Genomic DNA, 16,901 nt, shown 5'->3' with positions numbered 1-16,901 from the left:
TTCCCTCCTTTCGCTCCCTCCCCCCCGGCGGGTTTCCCCCCCCCCCCCGACCTCCCTTCCCCCCCCCCCCCCCCCCCCCCCCCGCCCCGATTCTGCACCTCCGTGGCCTCGTTACTCGGTAGCATTCCAGAGAAGGAGGGTGGTATGAGTTGAGGACAGCAGAGAAGGATTTTCCAGAAAGGATAAACCCTGCTTTCTGGTCTTTGGAGGATGAGCCAACAGGAGAAGACACCTTTTGTGAGATGAGGGGAATTCATTCCGGTCCGATAAGAAAAACATTCACTGCGCTGTTCCTCTCCCGCAGCTTCCGAGCAGACGGCGCCCCCTGTGGAGTGCACCATTTACACACATCTTCCCTCGAGGGGCGGAGGGCCAGGCGAGGCCAGACCGGAGGGGCCGAGGAAGAGGCTGTGCCCTGGGGGCCGTGTCCCTGAGCCCTGTCCCTGACTCCTTCGTGGGCTGGCAAGAGGCACTGGCCCGGCTGTGAGTTCAAACAAGTGTGGCGTTCCATCGCACATGTGAAAAATGGGGAAAATGCCTGGATAACATCACTAGATGGTGCTTCACTCCAAGTGACTTACTCTATAATGCCTGGGGGCTGGGGTGGGGGGAGCAGGTGGAACAGCGGTGTCATGCTGATTCCCTGGGCACCTGCTCCCGTGAGGACGTCAGCGGAACCTCGTTGTCCATCGGGAGAGACATTCACGCACACAGACAACCAACGCGAATCCCCGAGGATCTGTGCCAGAGGTGAAGCTCTGGAAGGTCTGGAGGGAGACGTGCACCTTCTCCACCTTGGCACATCTTGAAGATCAGTTGGTCTTGGAGGGGGCCGCCTTATCCAGGAGGCTGAGGATGGCACCCACCCTGATGGGGCCCATAGAAGATGGCAGGGGGCAGTGCCTTTAAAAAGCTTCTGGCATTTAATCCTCATGCTGCTCTGCAGAGGGATGCTGTTATTATAAACCCATTTTATAGAAGAAACTGGGGCTCAGCGAGGGGCCACTGAGTTGCCCAAGATCTCAAGGAGAAATGGATGGCGGAGGAGGACGGCTCCCCCAGTGGGGTGGAGCCCGGTGGATGGGGCTGATTTCCCGTTGGTCCCGGGGTCACAGAGGTGGGCAGGCAAGCTGGTCTTGATGGTGTCTGAGTCTCCCCAAGCCCTAGGGGGCAGCAGAGCTTTATAACTGACCGTGAGCTCCTTGGTGAAACAGACTCAGGTTCAAATCTGACGTCTGCTACTAACGGAGCCGGTGTGGACAAGCCATTGAACCTGGAGGCGGCGTCCCCCCTCGGAGGATGCTCCCCCTTCATTCCATCAGGAGAAGCAAGGGCCTCAGAGGGCTGACTCTGCTGTCCCGCTGTCACAGATAAGACATGGAAGCAAAGAGAAGCCAAGTGACTTCCCCAGGGTCACATGACCAGTAAGCCGCAGAGCCAGGATTCGAACCCAGGTCGTCCAGCTGTCCCCACCGCATAGTAACTGCCTCTGAACTCACCCGGTGCTTGCTCAGTGCGCAGCTCGACACACACAGCGCCACCGCTGTTAGCCGTTGTTCCTCAAGGGGCCTCCTTCAAGGGCCGTGCGGAAGTTCAGCTGATGGGAGTGACCATTCCTGACAGCAGGACAGTATGTACAGGGCCACCCGGGAGGGAGGGTGTGCCCACTGCTGAGACCCTGAACCTCATGCCTAAAAGAAAACAGTACTTCCCCAGCGGCCTGGCACTCTGCAAGTTTCTCAGTTATTTATAAAAAGCCTGCTGAAGTCTAGAGACTTCTAACAGGCAGAGGTGTGTGCTCGAGACTAAGAATAGCTCCTGAGGCCTGACGGGAGCCGCTGTCTGGTGGCATCAGAGCGGAGCAGCAGCGGCTCAGGCAACGCTGGTTTTCTCCGAGCTCAGCAACAGCTGCCGTGCGAGGGGCTGCCCTGAGCCTCAGGGCTGTGATGGAGTAGTCGGGAAGGGGCCGGGTGGTCCCCGAGGGAGTGGGCTTTCCTTGGGTCTGGAGGTTTCTAGCCTGTCCCCTCTCCCCTGCCTCACCATCTCACTGAGCGGTGAGCACTGGCCACCTGGCCTGACCGGTAGGATGGGGACAGAGAGCAGCGGTCAGCAGGGGAGGGCACGGGGCAGGTTTAGGCACAAACACCTCCATGGGGCTCAGCGCGCCTCACTGTCACCTGGGGGGCTTCCACCCCTGCCCACTGCACCTGACGCTCCGGGGGAGTCTTAGGCACACCCGAGTTGGGGAACTCCTGCGACCCAAGAGAAGGAGAACTTCAGCCCAGAACTCACTCAAATCCCCAGCAGGTGACCGCTGACTTTTTCTGAAATTAAAATAAATTCTGGAGATAGAGTACAAAGATGAAGTCAAACCGAGGTTAAATTGTGGTTCCCTGCCAGGAGCTGTGAGCTTTTAGCGGAAGTATTAGAGGGATGGAGAGGAGGGTGGGGAGAGGGAACAGGAAAAGGGAACAGTTTAAACAGCATAAAATGAAGTTCTATTTCAAATTCTGCCTTGCCATCTGCAGGGGCTCACGCATGGTGTCTTACTGGACGTCAGCATGTATGCATTACACACGCTCATATTAGACACAGGGCTGTGTGCATAAAGCCATGAGCTCCGTAGCTGACGGTCACTAGGGCGTTTTTGAGGGTCCCTGTTCTGCACATGATGTTGACCTTGCACCTGGCTCCACAAAACTTAGCCCCTAAGCCTCAGTGTCCCCCTTTCTGCAGCATGCTGTTGCCTTCTGAGATCTAGTAGGAGCTAGACAGATCATCTTTCTACACCTCATCACCCCTGACTTCAGACAGCCCAGTGCACTCACTACACGCTTTGTCTTCAAGGACGGACAAAGGGAGTCACGGGAACACCAGCGTTGGACCAGAGAAGTGACTTGCCGAAGGTCACACTGACGTTCTGCCCAGATTCCTAACGCGTCCTTTACCAGGATCGTCCCTACAGAGAGCGGCTCTCCCAAATGTTCCCTGAGTCGAAAGAGGCGGAGGGGAGGCCACGGGCAGCCTCCCTCGGTGCGCTGGCATGGCTGCGTGCCCCTCTCGTGTCTGGGACACAGGGTTAATGAACTGCGTCTTTCAGCACAGCTGCCAAGCCACTGCTCTCAGCCCAAGGTCACACCACCGGCGCTCGCCAAGAGAACACCGTAGTGCGCATGTACCAATACACCCGTGCTCCCAGGGGCACAGGATTCCCACCACCACGTCGATGGGGTTTGTGGTTCTCCACCCTGGGGGCACCTTTTCCAAAACACCAGCACCTGCCCCTCCCCCGGCCCCCATTCAGGTTCCCTGCCCCGGGGCAGAGCCTGCTCCCGTGTCCTCTAAGAGCTCCCCAGGTGGGTCTGACTTGCAGCTAGAGTGGAAACAGTGGCTCTAACCTTGATAGTGTACTGGAATCACCTGGGGGGTTAAAATACTGAGGCTCCCCTCCCCCCAGCCTGATTTAATTGGAGTCTGGGGTGTGGCCTGAGCACTAGGAGTTTTCAGCGCTCCCCACATGGTTTAAAGTTGCTCTGGTGCATTCTGCACCCAGACTCACGGCTTCCCCCAGCAGACAAGGCTGCCCTGCCCAAGTCGTCCTGGAAGAGACTTTAGCCCTGTGTTGCTGCTTCTGAATATATATATATCTGGGCATCTTGAGAACACTCTGTTCTTGACTGTCTCACTCGTGTCCTTACCTTCTGCCTGAGCCTCCTGAGTGACCGAGGTCCCCAGGGAGGGCTGCCTCCCTCTGGACGCCCCTGCTCCCGGGCTGTCCCTGGCATGCACTGTCCTGCTCCTGCCGACCTGCAAGCCCACAGGGCCCCACGTTGCCGAGTTCATTCCTGTCTGCACCCACCTCCCTCTCCCCAGAGATCCAGAGGCCCTCCCGTCACCCAGAACATCTGGGGGCTGGCCTTGAGGCCCAGCTTTCACAAAAGCCCTGACTATTCCCCCTCCCTGGGGACAGCTGAGGGGCAGGCCACCGGGTGTCCTCGTCACCAGCTGAGCACAGCAGACCTGCCCCCACGTGTCAGCTGGTGCAGGAGATAGCCCTCCACCCAGCCCCACCGAGATGTGACCAGGACTAGCAACTGGCACTGAACTGGCCAGGTGACCAGAGTCACACCCACCGGCTACTAAGCACCCTCCGAGTGCCAGCACCATGTGAGCCCTTCATGCGAAGTCCCATGTACCCATTCTACAGATGGAGACCAAGGATTGGAGGGATAAAGTCGTTGCCTAAGGCCGCAGACAGCATCTGAACCCAGACCTCCAACCCACCCCTGGCCTCTGCTGCGGAGCCGCTCCGATTAGAGTCCATCAAACCTCCCCCTCCACCCCCGCCCCATTCTCTCCCAGTAAGTCCCAGGAACCTGCATCTCTATACAAAAATGTGGGAGACCCTGACGTAAATGGCCCAGGGACCAGTCTTGGAGAGTCACTGCCCTCCCCACCCCTGCTCTGAGTCTCAGGACCTGTTTTAGGCCCAGCCAGGCCCCTCCTCACTGCGTGACCTTGACCGCTCTGAGCTTCCTCCCCTGTGAAGATGAGAGGGTTGAGCAGGCCAGCTCGGAGGGGCTCTTCGCCCCTGCCTGGAGCCCCCAACTCAGCTCCCAGCCCCCACAGGCGGGAGGGACTTCTCCCTGCAGTGAGCACCCCCCCACCAGGTGCCAGGTGGAAACACTGAGCCCCGGCCAGGACCTTCCTTTCCCTCTGCGTGCAGTCAGGGACCCAGCAGCCCCCAAAGCATCTTCCCCAGCCCCGCCCCAGAGTCTCTGGCGGGGGGAGTTCCCTCTGTTATGGGCCTCAAGAGAGCAGGGGGAAGGCTTTCCTTCCCGTCCTTTCCTTCTCTCCTCCTGGAGGGGCAGAGCCAGCTCTGGTTCCCATCTCTGCTCTCGGCAGCCGCCCCGGGAGAGCCCTGGGAGGCAGCTGAGCGGGACGGCTGGGAAGATGGCCCAGTCAGTGAACCAGCCTGCACACTGCCGAGTCCGCGCAGCTGGGGCCTGCGGGGGGGTGGGGATAGGGGGGGTGCTCCGGCCCGCCTCGCACCTCCACCGCCCCAGGCCTGCCTGGGCTCTCCACTGCCTGCCTGAGCTGGTCCAAATGGTAGGTGCCTGCTGCCTCCTTTCCCTGGGCAAGCCCCAAATTACCGACGGTGCCAACTCTGAACCCCAACGTGTATTTATCATCCTGCCTCTCAGGCTCTCAGCCGGGGTCTCTCTGGTCCCTGCAGCCAGCCCAGGAGTGAAGGGAAGAAGGGAAAGAGGGAGGAGCTGGCTGTGCTTGCCCCCGACCCTAACCCTTTGCTGGGGGGCCGCGGAGATGGACCACGAGGCCGGATCACAGCAGGTGGTACTGCCCTGCTCAGCTCGTCAGGGCGGCTGGTGGACCCAAGGTGGCTGGCTCAGCATCCAATCCCAGCCCTGTCACCTCCTTGCACACTGGAGGTGGGGCCTGCCTGACGGCCAGTCAGTAATAGCGGAGAAGGTGCCAGAACCTGGTTTTCCTCATGGCCTGTGCCTATTTGTGGCCCTTTGGGAGGGGTCTCCCTCCCTGTGCCGGAGTGTGGGGTCTGTCCCACAGGTGCCCAGGACTGTGAGGCCACAAGAAGCCAGCGACTCATCCAAAGGGCCTCTGACCCCCTCACAGTCCTGGACATCAGCCTGCCACAGCTTTCATGTGAGGACTTTGGGGTGCTCCTGCAGGGGTCTCAGTGAGCGTACCAGCCCCTATTTTCCCCTGGATTTTTGGGGTGCAGGGTTTCTTCCTGTGTGGTCCTCAGATGACCTACATCAGAAACAAGTGGGGCCCCTGCTGAAAATGCGGATGCCTAGGGGCTGGCCTGGTAGCGCAGGGGTTAAGTGCACACATTCTGCTTCGGGGGCCTGGGGTTCGCCAGTTAGGATCCTGGGTGCGGACATAGCACCTCTTGGCAAAGCCATGCTGTGGTAGGCATCCCATATATAAAGTGGAGGAAGATGGGCACGGATGTTAGCTCAGGAACAGTCTTCCTCAGCAAAAAGAGAGGGATTGGCAGCAGATGTTAGCTCAGGGCTAGTCTTCCTCAAAAAAAAAAAAAGAAAAATGTGGATGCCTGGGCCCCACCTTTTACACAAGGCATCCTGAGGCGCAAAACCATTTGAGAACCATCGATGTGGCTGCCAAGAGGTTGTGACTCTGGTGTCGCTTCTCTGGGCCCTCAGTTCCTTGTGCTCATAATAGGGGTGAAGATGGCACCTCCCATGTGTGGTCTTTGGATGCACTGAGGTCGTACAATATACAAATTGCTCAGCCCTCAGCTAAGGACCCTCGGCTCCTGGGTCATTGCTCAGCAGCAGAGCGACATTGTGGCAAACCAGTTCAGCAGATGGAAGCCGACCTTCCATTTCTTCCTTTGTTGCCAGGCCAGCCCTGTCACCTTCAATGGAGACAGACACCTACAAGAGTGTCCCTGGTTTGTGGGTCGGGGGCTTGGACCCTCCAAGGCTCTGTCCCTTACTAGCCCTCTGAACTTGAGCATGTGATTTGAGCCCCTATGAGCCTCAGTTTCCACATCTACAAAATGGGAGTGCTAAAGTGCCCAGTCACCTGTCATTGCCTGTGATGGCTCAATGAGATGCTTTAAGGAAAGCCATATAGTTACCCAAGTGTCCATCAATGGAGGAATGGATACCCCAAATGTGGTCTGTCCATACAGTGGAATATTTTTCGGCCATAAAAAGGAATGAGGGAGTCATGCTACAACTGGATGAACTTGAAAACATCATGCTATGTGAACGAAGCCAGACGCAAAAACTCACAGGCTGTGTGACTCCACTTATATGAAATGTCCAGAACAGGCAAACCTATAGTGACAGAAGGCAGATCAGTGGTTGTCAGGGGCTGGAAAGAATGAGGGGATTAACGGGCAGTAGGGAAAGGGTGTGGGGTTTCTTTGGGGGATGATGAAAATGCTCTAAAATGGACTGTAGTGACGGATGCTCAACTCTGTGACGATGCTAAAACCATTGAATTGCACACTCTAAACAGGGGAGTTTTATGGCATGTGGATTATATCTCAATATAGCCATTAGCAGAAAAAAAAAAAAAAAACCCAAGACAGTCTAGGTCAGAATCCCCTGGAGTTCTCATTTCAAGTGCATTTCTTGGCCTCCTGAGTCAGAACCAGAATTTAAAGAACCACCCAGGCAGTCTGCATGCACAGAACTTGAAGAACCATCGCTCTAGAAAGAGTCTGGGCCATGCTGTTTCCTTGGAATCGGGGTCTTGCAAGTGCACACCCAGTGTGCATCAATTCTTTCGGCTGCTGTAACAAATGACCACAAACGTGGTGTCTGAAAACAACACAAACGTCTTCTCTTACAGTTTTGGGGGTCAGATGTCTGAAGTGGGTCTCACGGGGCTAAAATCACGATGCCAGTGGGGCTGGTTCCTTCTGCACGCTCCAGGGAGGAATCCGTTCCCCTCCATTTTCCAGCTTTTGGAGACTGCCTGCATTCTTTGGCATGTGGCCCCATCCTCCAGTTCAAAGCCGGCAATGGCCCATAGAGTCTTTCTCATATCGCCTCACATCACTCTTGACCAACCCTCCTACCTTCCTCTTTCCCATCTAAGGACCCTTGTGGATTACATGGGACCCATCTAAATAATCCATCTCAAGGTCAGCTGATTTTCAACCTTAACTCCCTCTTACCATGAAATATAAACATATTCCCTGCTTCTGGGATGAGGACGTGGACCTCTTTGGGGACCGTTCTTCTGCCTTCTATACAGCCCTGCTGTTCGCTGGTGTAGAATGCCTCAGCCCACATCACAGATGCTGAATAAATAAAAGTAACCCACCAGGAGTCGCATCCCCCGGCTGCTGCATTTGTGCCTGAGAAAAGCTCCTAGCAGACACTTCCACACACTGATGATCGCTGTCCCCTTCCACAGCCCCCACCCCCCTGCAGAGCCTGCAGTTAAAATAGATTTTGGGCCCCTGCCACCTCTTTCTGCTTCTCTGGTCAGCTTGTTTCTCGGACAACAATGGAGAGTTTGAAGCCCATCCAGAGACAAGCTTCCATCTGCCCCGTGCAAGTTCCAGTAATAGGTCACTATTTATAATTATATAAATAATAGAAAAACATGCTCAAGCCGCCCTCCCCAAGGAGCCCCCATCTCCTATTTTGAGGCGGTCAGCCCTCCCTCCCGTGCAGCTGCATCCCTCTGCGGTCTGGGCTGAGACGTAGATGCTGGCGCAGTGCAGCCTGGGAGGGCGGGAGGTGCTTCGCTGGGAGCTGAAGGATCCAGGGAAGTTGGACCCCCAGGAAGACCCTCATCCCAGGCAATCGAGCGGACACAAGTTTCCAACTCAGGGTTGAGTGTAAAGTTCTCGGGAAATGAAGAGAAGGAACAACTATTGTAAAATCCCCTTGCAGAGACCACTCCCCCAAGACCGGAAATGCTTTAATAAGAAGTGGGGGCTGGACAGAGATTCGAGTGTGAGTTCTGTTTGTTTGTCTCGCTAGGATCATGGGGAGGAGAGGCACTCAGGGCTAGCAGAAAGAGGAGAGCCAGGCTGGGTATACAGTCCTGGATATTTGCCTCCAGGGGAGGGAATGAACAGTTGTGGAGGATGTGCACCATGCCAGCTGTTTCACTCTTGCTGAATCCTCTCAATAACGATGGGATTGTGGATCCATTATACAGATGAGGACACCGAGGTTCAGAGTGGCAAAGTAACCAACCCAAGGGCACCCAACCAGGAATGGCAGGGCCAGGGTCCAACTCAGGTCTGATTCTAGCTCCTACGGCACGCTGTTGCCCAAGGTTACCTTAAAAGATCAGGGAGTCTTGGGTGAGAAAGGATGGTTTAAAGGATGACCAAAAGGACAACTTTAACTCAAAGTACAACTCGGGGATGATTCTTCTCTGATTCCATTGACACTAAAACCGAGAGACAAAGATATACGAAGCCAGAGTCAGGAGCCTGAACGGGCTTAAGAGAAAAACTGTGTGTGTCAGAGCCGAGACACGGGCATCTGGCATCTTCACCCCGATATGTTATACGAGAGCATCACCCATCCTTACTTCTCTGAAGTGGTTTAGGTGTGGTCTTCTCTAAGTCAGAGGCCAAGCAAGGTGGCACTTGGAGTCCTCGTAAATTTCTTGGGGGTCAGTGGCCCAAAGATTCAGAAAAGTGTCTTGTTGCTCCCAGACCATTGCCAAGCCGTGGGAGTACCCGCAGGCCAAGTGACTAGAGGGACAGAAGAGCAAACTGGGTGACTAACAGGAACTGCCATTTACACGACTTCGTATCTGCACGCTGATTCTAGTTTACCGCCCATTCTGAGCACCTTGGTGTTCCCATCAATCGAATGGGTCTGCGGTGGGTGCCTCTCCTCCAGGCCCCTGCAGCAGCCCGTATCCGTCAGTTTACCACCCATTAGTGATGGGCTGTTTCTCTCTTTCCTTCTTGGGATCCCTGAGCACAGGCACTGAGTCCTTCACTGTAGTGTCCCAGTTCCTGGCACTCAATAGTGAATGAATGAATGAATGAATGAATGAACGAGCGTATGGATCATAAGAACAGTCCACTGGGTAGTGGTGTGCTGACTTGTCTTGGACCAGCTTGTGAGAGAAAATTGTTAAACATTCAGGCATTTTGCAAACCCCTTGTTAAAATATTGGTAGCTTGAAATTGACCATAGTGGCAGTATTTACACAGTGGAAATTGGCAAATGCTATAAATCAGGGCTTCCCCGCCGCCTTTTCAGAGCCTGTGCACCTGCACATGGCTGGGTAGCATTTACTAGATTGGGCACTATTTGAAGCACTTTACAAATATTCACATTTCACCCTCACAACCACCCTGAGGAAGGCAGCATTATTATTGCCAGTTTACAGATGGGGAAACTGAGGCCCAGGGAGGTGAAGTCATTTGCTCAAGTGTGGTTTGGGAGTCTTCTTCCCCGACAGGAACGTGGGAGAGCCGAATGAAGACCATCCTCGCCATCTCCGGGCTCAGCTGCCCTTTGCGGCCCCACAGGTACCAGCCATTCTAATCGCGGCCGACGTGTTTAATCAGCTCCTCTGGGAGAAGAGCCAGTTGCCTGGTGACTGAAGTGTTTCCCAGCCCGCAGAAGGTCACGCTGTGTGATGGGAGGATAAAGATCAGCGTGCCCCTCCGCCAGGGCTCCAGACAGCAGATCCAATCAGACGGCCAGACCCCATGCAGAGCTGCAGCCCTCCCTCCCGCTCTGAGCCAGCCGGCAGAGCCAGAGCCGTCGGTAGGATTGAATTAAAGCCATGACGTCGGAATAGGCGGCAGCAGACTGTTTGTGCATCGCTGCCAGAGAAGGGGGCAGAGCCGAGTGGAGTGTGGGTGTCAGCGCAGGGCCTCCAACCTCAGAGTCATCTCTCCACTCAGGACTGGCCCTTGGCGTGTCGCTTTGGGACCACAGCTGGGGACAATCATGGACTCCCCGAAGATCAGCTTAAGGGCTAGCAGAGTCTCCCCAGGGACCATTCTGGCTTGAACGTTCCAGATCTCCGTAGGCCCTGTGAGAGCCCAAGTCAACCCTTGTTTACTCCTGCAGTGTGGCCTCCCATGTCTGTCTCTGCACCCCTCCAGGAGTTCCTCAGAAGCGAAAGTGTGGCTCCTGGTTGCCCCTGGTTGTGGCTCAGGATGGAGCCAGAGAGCTAAATGCAGCAGGGCCTCGATAAATATGCGATGAATCAACGAACGAACAAAGCCACAGACTGTGCCTTGGCGTCCCCACCTTCCCGCTGCCCCAAGGTGTCCCTGCTTATTCTCAAAGCTCTGCAATCAGGGGTAAATTCTCCGTGGTCAGGACACCCCAGCCTCCCGTTCGCCCAGCTCCCCACTGGCTGGCGAAGGCGGCTCATTTGGCAGGAGCCCCAGGAGAGCTGACGGGGCCCGAGGAGGCCTCTGGGAGGAGGGGATCACACTGCCATCTGAAGAGGAAGCCCGGCCAGAGGAAGGGGGGAGGGAGCTCCAGGCGGAAGGAACAAGTGTCTGTGTTGGTCTAGGAGCTAAGGGCGGCCGGTGGGGCTTGAGACGAAGCGGATGGTGTAGACAGGTGATGGAGTACAGACCCGCTCCCTTCACCCCACCCACGGGGGCCTCTCCACAGCCGAGGGGCAGAGTGAAGCCATGTGCCCCTCAATGGCCCGGAGCTCCCTCCCAGGACTTCGTCCCCACCCACTGCCCTGTCTCTAGCCCTGGGAGCAACGATGCCAAGGGGGAGGGGAGGCGGCCAGGAGAGTACCGTTTTCTGCCTCCCCCGCAGAAAGGCCCCCATCATTTAATCCTTGGGTAATGTAACAAAATAAAATTCCAGGAGCTGATTTGTGACTGGGTCTCAGCCGCCAAGGGTGCTTTTGGAATGCAGCCGCCAGGTGCTGCTGGCTCTGTGAATCCGCAGAGAGCAATGGGCAGTGCGGGTTCAACCAGGACCGGGCTGATCCCGAGCTCCGGCAGGCAGGTTTCAGGTTTCAAAGCCCCTGGTGGCTTTGAAAGGCGCCCGTGCCCCTGGAATGGGCTGTGACCCTCAGCTTGGGCCTGGGGAGGTATGGGCACCCTGTGAAGTTGATGTAGGTGGGCCCACCCAAGTCTCCATCTGTGAGCACCCAAGGACCCGTGCCTGCAGGCCAGCACCATCACAGAGCCTGGCATGCAGAACAGACACGGAATACATGCCAATCATTGATGGGCAAGTCACCAAGCACTATGGAGCCCAAAGGCCTGGCCTTGGGAACCAGAAAGTGTGTGACCTCCCTGAGAATCAGTTCCCCTCTGGTAACGTAGGTCTGATTCCACAGAGACCACTTTGTGCCATATCCCACCGGACGCCCTTCTCATGGCCATCTCATTACCTAATTTATCCCCATTTTAGGAGAAGGAATCATAGTGAGACAGGTGGCAGGACTGTCCCTGGCCACCCAGCTTGGCTACAGAGCCCAACCCCTTAAACTATCTCACCGCAGACCTTCTCCCAGCAGCCTTGAGGACCACCTGCAGGGCGTTCTCTTGGGCTGTTTGGCTGAAAGGCAGCCCCCTGGGCCCTACCTGAGTCAGAATCTGGGGGCCGCCCCCCCTGCTCTTTAAAGTTTGACCACTCACCACCCCAAGCCCCTGGGCTGTGCGGCTCAGAGGGCGGGTCTGGCACGTGGGTGTGTCCACCATCAGGGTGCTGGGGAGGGGAGTGACTTTGGTGGAATAAGCGCCCAGCCCGCATTCACGTTGGAGTACTGTTTTTATATCGCCTTTATTGCTGTTCAGCACAGAGCGAATTAATGCTCCCTCTACTCCTTCACTGTCCCAGGAGAGATTACCTTCTGAGGCTGGGAGGACGTGTGGTGGAACCGGGGTGGGGGTGGGCATGGAGACCTCTCAGGGGTCCCATCCCTCCTACCTACACCCCAACTCTGCTCGCACCTGCTTCCTTCCAGAGCCGGCAGGGGTGCGGAGGGGCGAGGCGCAATGAGTACGGCCGCTGCTTTGGGGACTGAGGCACCTTGGCGGTGGGCTCCTGGGTCTCTCTACCCCTCCCTGTCCCCTCCCCGCCTTTTTGGCTCCGGGCGGGCCGCTCCTCCTCCCCGCAGTGAGCGAAGCCGGCGCGCGCTAGGACCGCGGCGCGCCGCCCTCCGCCGCTATAAGAGGCCGCGCTGGGGCCCCACGCGGACCCACGGCTCCGACCGGTCCCCGCGTCCCGGCCCGCGCTGGAGCCGAGGGCGGACCGGCCGCTGCGCAGCCCACGCCAGCCCCGGGCCTGCGAGGGACTCGCGCCCCGGGGACCCCACTGCGGACACCATGGGCGCTGCCCACTCCGCCTCCGAGGAGGTGCGAGAGCTCGTGGGCAAGACCGGCTGTGAGTATCCCGCGGGGGACGGGCGGGGGACAGGGACGGGAGCACCCACAGGCTGGCCCGGGGGCTCCCAACCCGCCGCCGCGCTGTGTGACCTTGGGCGAGTAGCTGGCCCTCTCTGCGCCTCAGTCTCCCCCTCCTTCAAATGGGCCCCCGCCGGCCACTTTGCAGGCTGCGGCGAGGAGCCCGCGGCGATGCTGAGTAAGTGGCACGGCCGCTCAGCTCCGGTGCTCTCGGAGTTGGCTGGGCACCCCCGGGCCCTGGGACTGCGGACGGGAGAGGGAGCAGGGCAGGCGGCCCGGCCCGGGAGAGCGCGCGCCCGTGGATGCCCAGCTGGCGCGCGCGCCCAGCACCTGAAAGTCTTTGGCGTCCCGGTGCGCAGGGGCGGAAAGTTTTGAAGTCGGCGGGACGTGGGTGGGAGCCGGGCTCGTGCGCTGCTCCGCGTGTGACCTCAGGCGGGCGAGCCGGTCTCTCTGCGCCTGCCTTCGTCCTCCCGTCTGTAAAATGGGTTCAGGCAGCGCCCCGCGCCCCCCGGGTGGCTGGGAGGTGTAAGCGCGGCAGCGCCCGCCGAGCGCTTGGCTGGCGTCCGGCGACCTTCCTCGAGCTCGCCCGGACTCCCGGCCCCGCAGGGGCTGCGCGCCCCGGGGCGGGGCGCACGGGGAGGCCGGACCTGGGCGAGCCGACCGCAGGCAAGTGACAGCGGAAGCGCCTGTCAGCCCCGAGGAGGCCGGCTGGGCTCGGCGGTTGACTGGCTTTGGTGATGGGGTCGACCGGGTGTGAGCCCTGCCAGCACCACTTCCTGGCGGTGTCACCTTGGGCTAGTCACTCTACCTCTCTGGGTCTCGGGTTCCTTCTCTCTGGAAAGCGAGTTCTGCAAGCACCTGGGAGATGCTCTAAGAAATGGGAGCTGCAGATAGGATTTCCAGGAGGGAGCTGGCTCCTGGCGCCCGCTTGGAGTTTATGCAGGCAGCCAGCGGCCCTAGGTGATCACCAGGAGGGGGGAGCCCAGCCATTTGCGGTGGGCTGAAAGACGACCCCTCCTGACCCCTAGTCTAAACATCCCTTTCCAGGAGAATTGGGTGAAAATTACAGTAAGCCCTTAATAACTGGTGTGTTAACACGCAAACCTACACAGCCATATATGTATATCTCTTCCTATGTCCAGATATAGAACTGCTTCCAACTGGAGGAAAAAAAGGGTGTGGTGCAGTGTGTATAATATGGAACCCTTTTTGTTTAAAAAAAGAGAAGAGATAAGAGTATATATTTGGAAACGCTTTATTTGCATCAGGGACTTTGGAAAGATCCAAACGGAAGTAAGAATAATGCATAGTTGTTGGGGGATTGGTGGAGGGGGCGAAGGGGGTGCGAGCTTTTTCCTGTAAACTTCTTCATGTTTTCGTTTTGAACCCGTGCGAATATTTTACTTCTTCAAAAAGTGTTGTGAAGTCCAGTTCAACCGCAGGGTTAATGTGAGAGAGCAGGCGGCAGGATTCTGCTTGCCCAGACTTTCTTGGGTTTCCCCTGTTTTGGTGATTTCTTGGGTGTCCTCTCTTGCCTTGTATCTGGACCGCCGAAGTGGGGGTTCTTTGTAGCCGGGATCTCCCAGGAAGGGGGCCTGGCAGCGCCCACAGCGGGCAGCCGGGGAATTCCGCTGCGTAGTGGGTTTGACAGGTGATGGGCGCAGAGCATGCTGGGAATCTTGTCAGTTTCCTGGGTCCAGTCTCCCAGGGGGGATGGCAGATGCTGTGCATCCTGCTCCGTCGCTTTCCTAGAGGTGCCTGATGTGGCTTCCCCCTTTTGCTGCCCAGAACTCAGATTTCACATCCTAAAAGGGGGGAGGGAGACCACGGAGGGGGGGGGAGGGACTGGCAGGGAAGGGGTTCTGAGGTCAGACTGGAGCGGAGGGTGAAGGCCATCACTTCTCTGAACTTAAGTAGGTGGAAGGTGCCCCCTAGTCTTCTGAAAGGGTGGCACAGTCTGGGCACTTTTACCCTTTCAGGGTGAGCCAGAGAGGCTGCTGATCCTGTGGGGAGACACACAGCATAAACAAATCACCCTATAGGTGTCAGACTCTCTGAACAAGATATAAAACAGTGGCATGAGAGTCGGGGGAGGGACAGGGGAACATTTCTTTAGGGTGGACCAGGAGGGCCTGAGGAGGTGGTAATGGAACAGAAATCCAAATAAGAAGGAGCCAGCTACGTGAGGATCAGTGGAAAGTGCATCTCAGGCAGAGGGTGCAGCAGGTGCAAAGGCCCTGGGCAGGAAGGCGTTGAGGACGATAAGTGAGAATTGTATGCAATGAGGACAGAGCCATAGTCAGGGCTCAGGGTGTGGCAGGAACCTGATTTAAGGTGCTTTGCTAGGTCTGTGGCCTTGGGTGAGTCATTTATGCTCTGTATGCCTCAGTTTCATCCTCTGTAAAATGGCGATAGTAGTCATACCTTCCTCCGGGTTGTTGGGAAAGAAAAAGTGAATGAATATATGTTGAGTTTTTCTTGGCCATGCTTTAAATACATTTGCATTTTTGGTCACTCTGAGCCACGGCTAAGAGTTAAAGCTTGGTCTCACTTCTGCCCAGCTGCGTGACCTTAAGCAGGTTGTTTTACCTCTCTGAGCATCGGTGCCCCTATCAAAGATCATGTATGTTTGATGTATGTGAAGTGCTTGGCCTGGCAGGCAAGCGTCAGTTCCCAGGATCCTGCGGGCTGGACAGAGCCCTTGGGAAGCCTTCCTGGGGAGCAGGAAGAGCCTAGGGCCTGGGCGGCCAGAGAGCAGGCTGCACCCTCAGGGTGGCTGGGCTCCCCTCGCCTCTCTGAGGACCAGGATGGTCCCCGATTTGAAGAATGAGCCTAGTCTCCCCCTGAGGACTCCATCCAGAAACGATGAGCCAGGGGAGCCTAGCGTGGTGATGGTCGACGTCACTCCTTGAGCACAGGCTCTGTGCCGAGCACCTCGCGTGCATTCTCGTGGAATCTTCCTAAGAACCCTCCAGGGAAGGTAGTAATATGATCATTTTATAGATGAGGGAAACTGAGGCTCAGCGGGAGAAAGCAACTCGCCTGCGGTCCCGTGACTCCTACGTGGAGCAGTAGGGGTCCCAGGATGCCCGAGGCGACTGTCCTGCCACTACTGTTAGGGGCCCAGAAGGGCTAGGAACAGCCTGCCCAAATATTTTTCTCATGTCCAGGCCTTTGCATAGGCTGTTCCCTCTGCCTGGAGCACTCTTCATTTTACTGTGGACAATTCAGCATTTGCATATGGGAATCCTTCTGTCACCGCCACCCAGATTAAGACTGCAAACGTTTCCTCTTAAGCCTGTTGCTTGACGAAACCCTGACTCCTCCTCATTCGGGGCTCAGCTTAGCTCTTGTTGCTCCCTTCCAGAAAGCCCTCCCTGCCTACTCTCCATGCAGCCTTTGTGGGCTCAGCGCCCGTCCTCGGGACGCCCGCAGCCCTGCATTCCCTGCTGTAATAGCACACATCACATCCCGCCGCGTTATCACTGTTGGCGCTGGCGTCTGCCACCCTCTCGAGACTTGGAACTCCCTGAGAGCAGGGAGAATGTGTCCTGTTCACCTTTGTGTGTGGCACGTGGTACCCAGAACACAAGAGGTTCACGGTGAAGAGGTAAAGACCCTGGGGACTTTATAACCCGAGGAGTCCTGCCCAGGAGCGTGTGTCCAGTAGAAAACCTAGTGCCACACCATCAGCTGGCCTTGGCCTGGCCAGCGGGCCCGGCACCTCTGCTTCCCTCCCCACACCATGCATTCCCTGGGCTTCAGTGCTGAGCCAGCCCTCCCTCCCAAAAAACAGGCCTGAGCACAGACTTGCCCACGCAGGGCTTCCTCGGGTCTGCACACCCACCTCCCCTCACCTGTCAGTCTCACTGATTGATTTCAAACATAAACAAGTATTTCCAACCATCTTTTCTGAGCCCAGAAAGCTGACTACCTAGATTGTTAAAATTCATATTCAAAACCCGAGCGAAGGCATCCTGGCTCTGTGTGTGAGTGGTGAGCG

At 57.0% G+C, this 16,901-nt stretch overlaps 1 protein-coding gene across 1 annotated transcript in view; it reads left to right on the top strand.

Moving 5' to 3' along the window:
* Positions 1-12,490: 12,490 nt before the first annotated feature.
* The window catches only part of TESC (tescalcin), a 46,128-nt gene continuing 41,717 nt past the window's right edge, over positions 12,491-16,901 (top strand). The window contains exon 1 of the mRNA XM_046641026.1: positions 12,491-12,878. Coding sequence (XP_046496982.1) covers positions 12,491-12,878 — 388 coding nt within the window. The remainder of the gene's footprint in view (positions 12,879-16,901) is intronic.

Source organism: Equus quagga, chromosome 15 (assembly GCF_021613505.1).
Source record: "Equus quagga isolate Etosha38 chromosome 15, UCLA_HA_Equagga_1.0, whole genome shotgun sequence".
Lineage (NCBI taxonomy): Eukaryota > Metazoa > Chordata > Mammalia > Perissodactyla > Equidae > Equus > Equus quagga.
The sequence above is the reverse complement of the archived record's forward strand: the minus strand, read 5'-3'. Positions and strand labels throughout refer to the sequence as shown.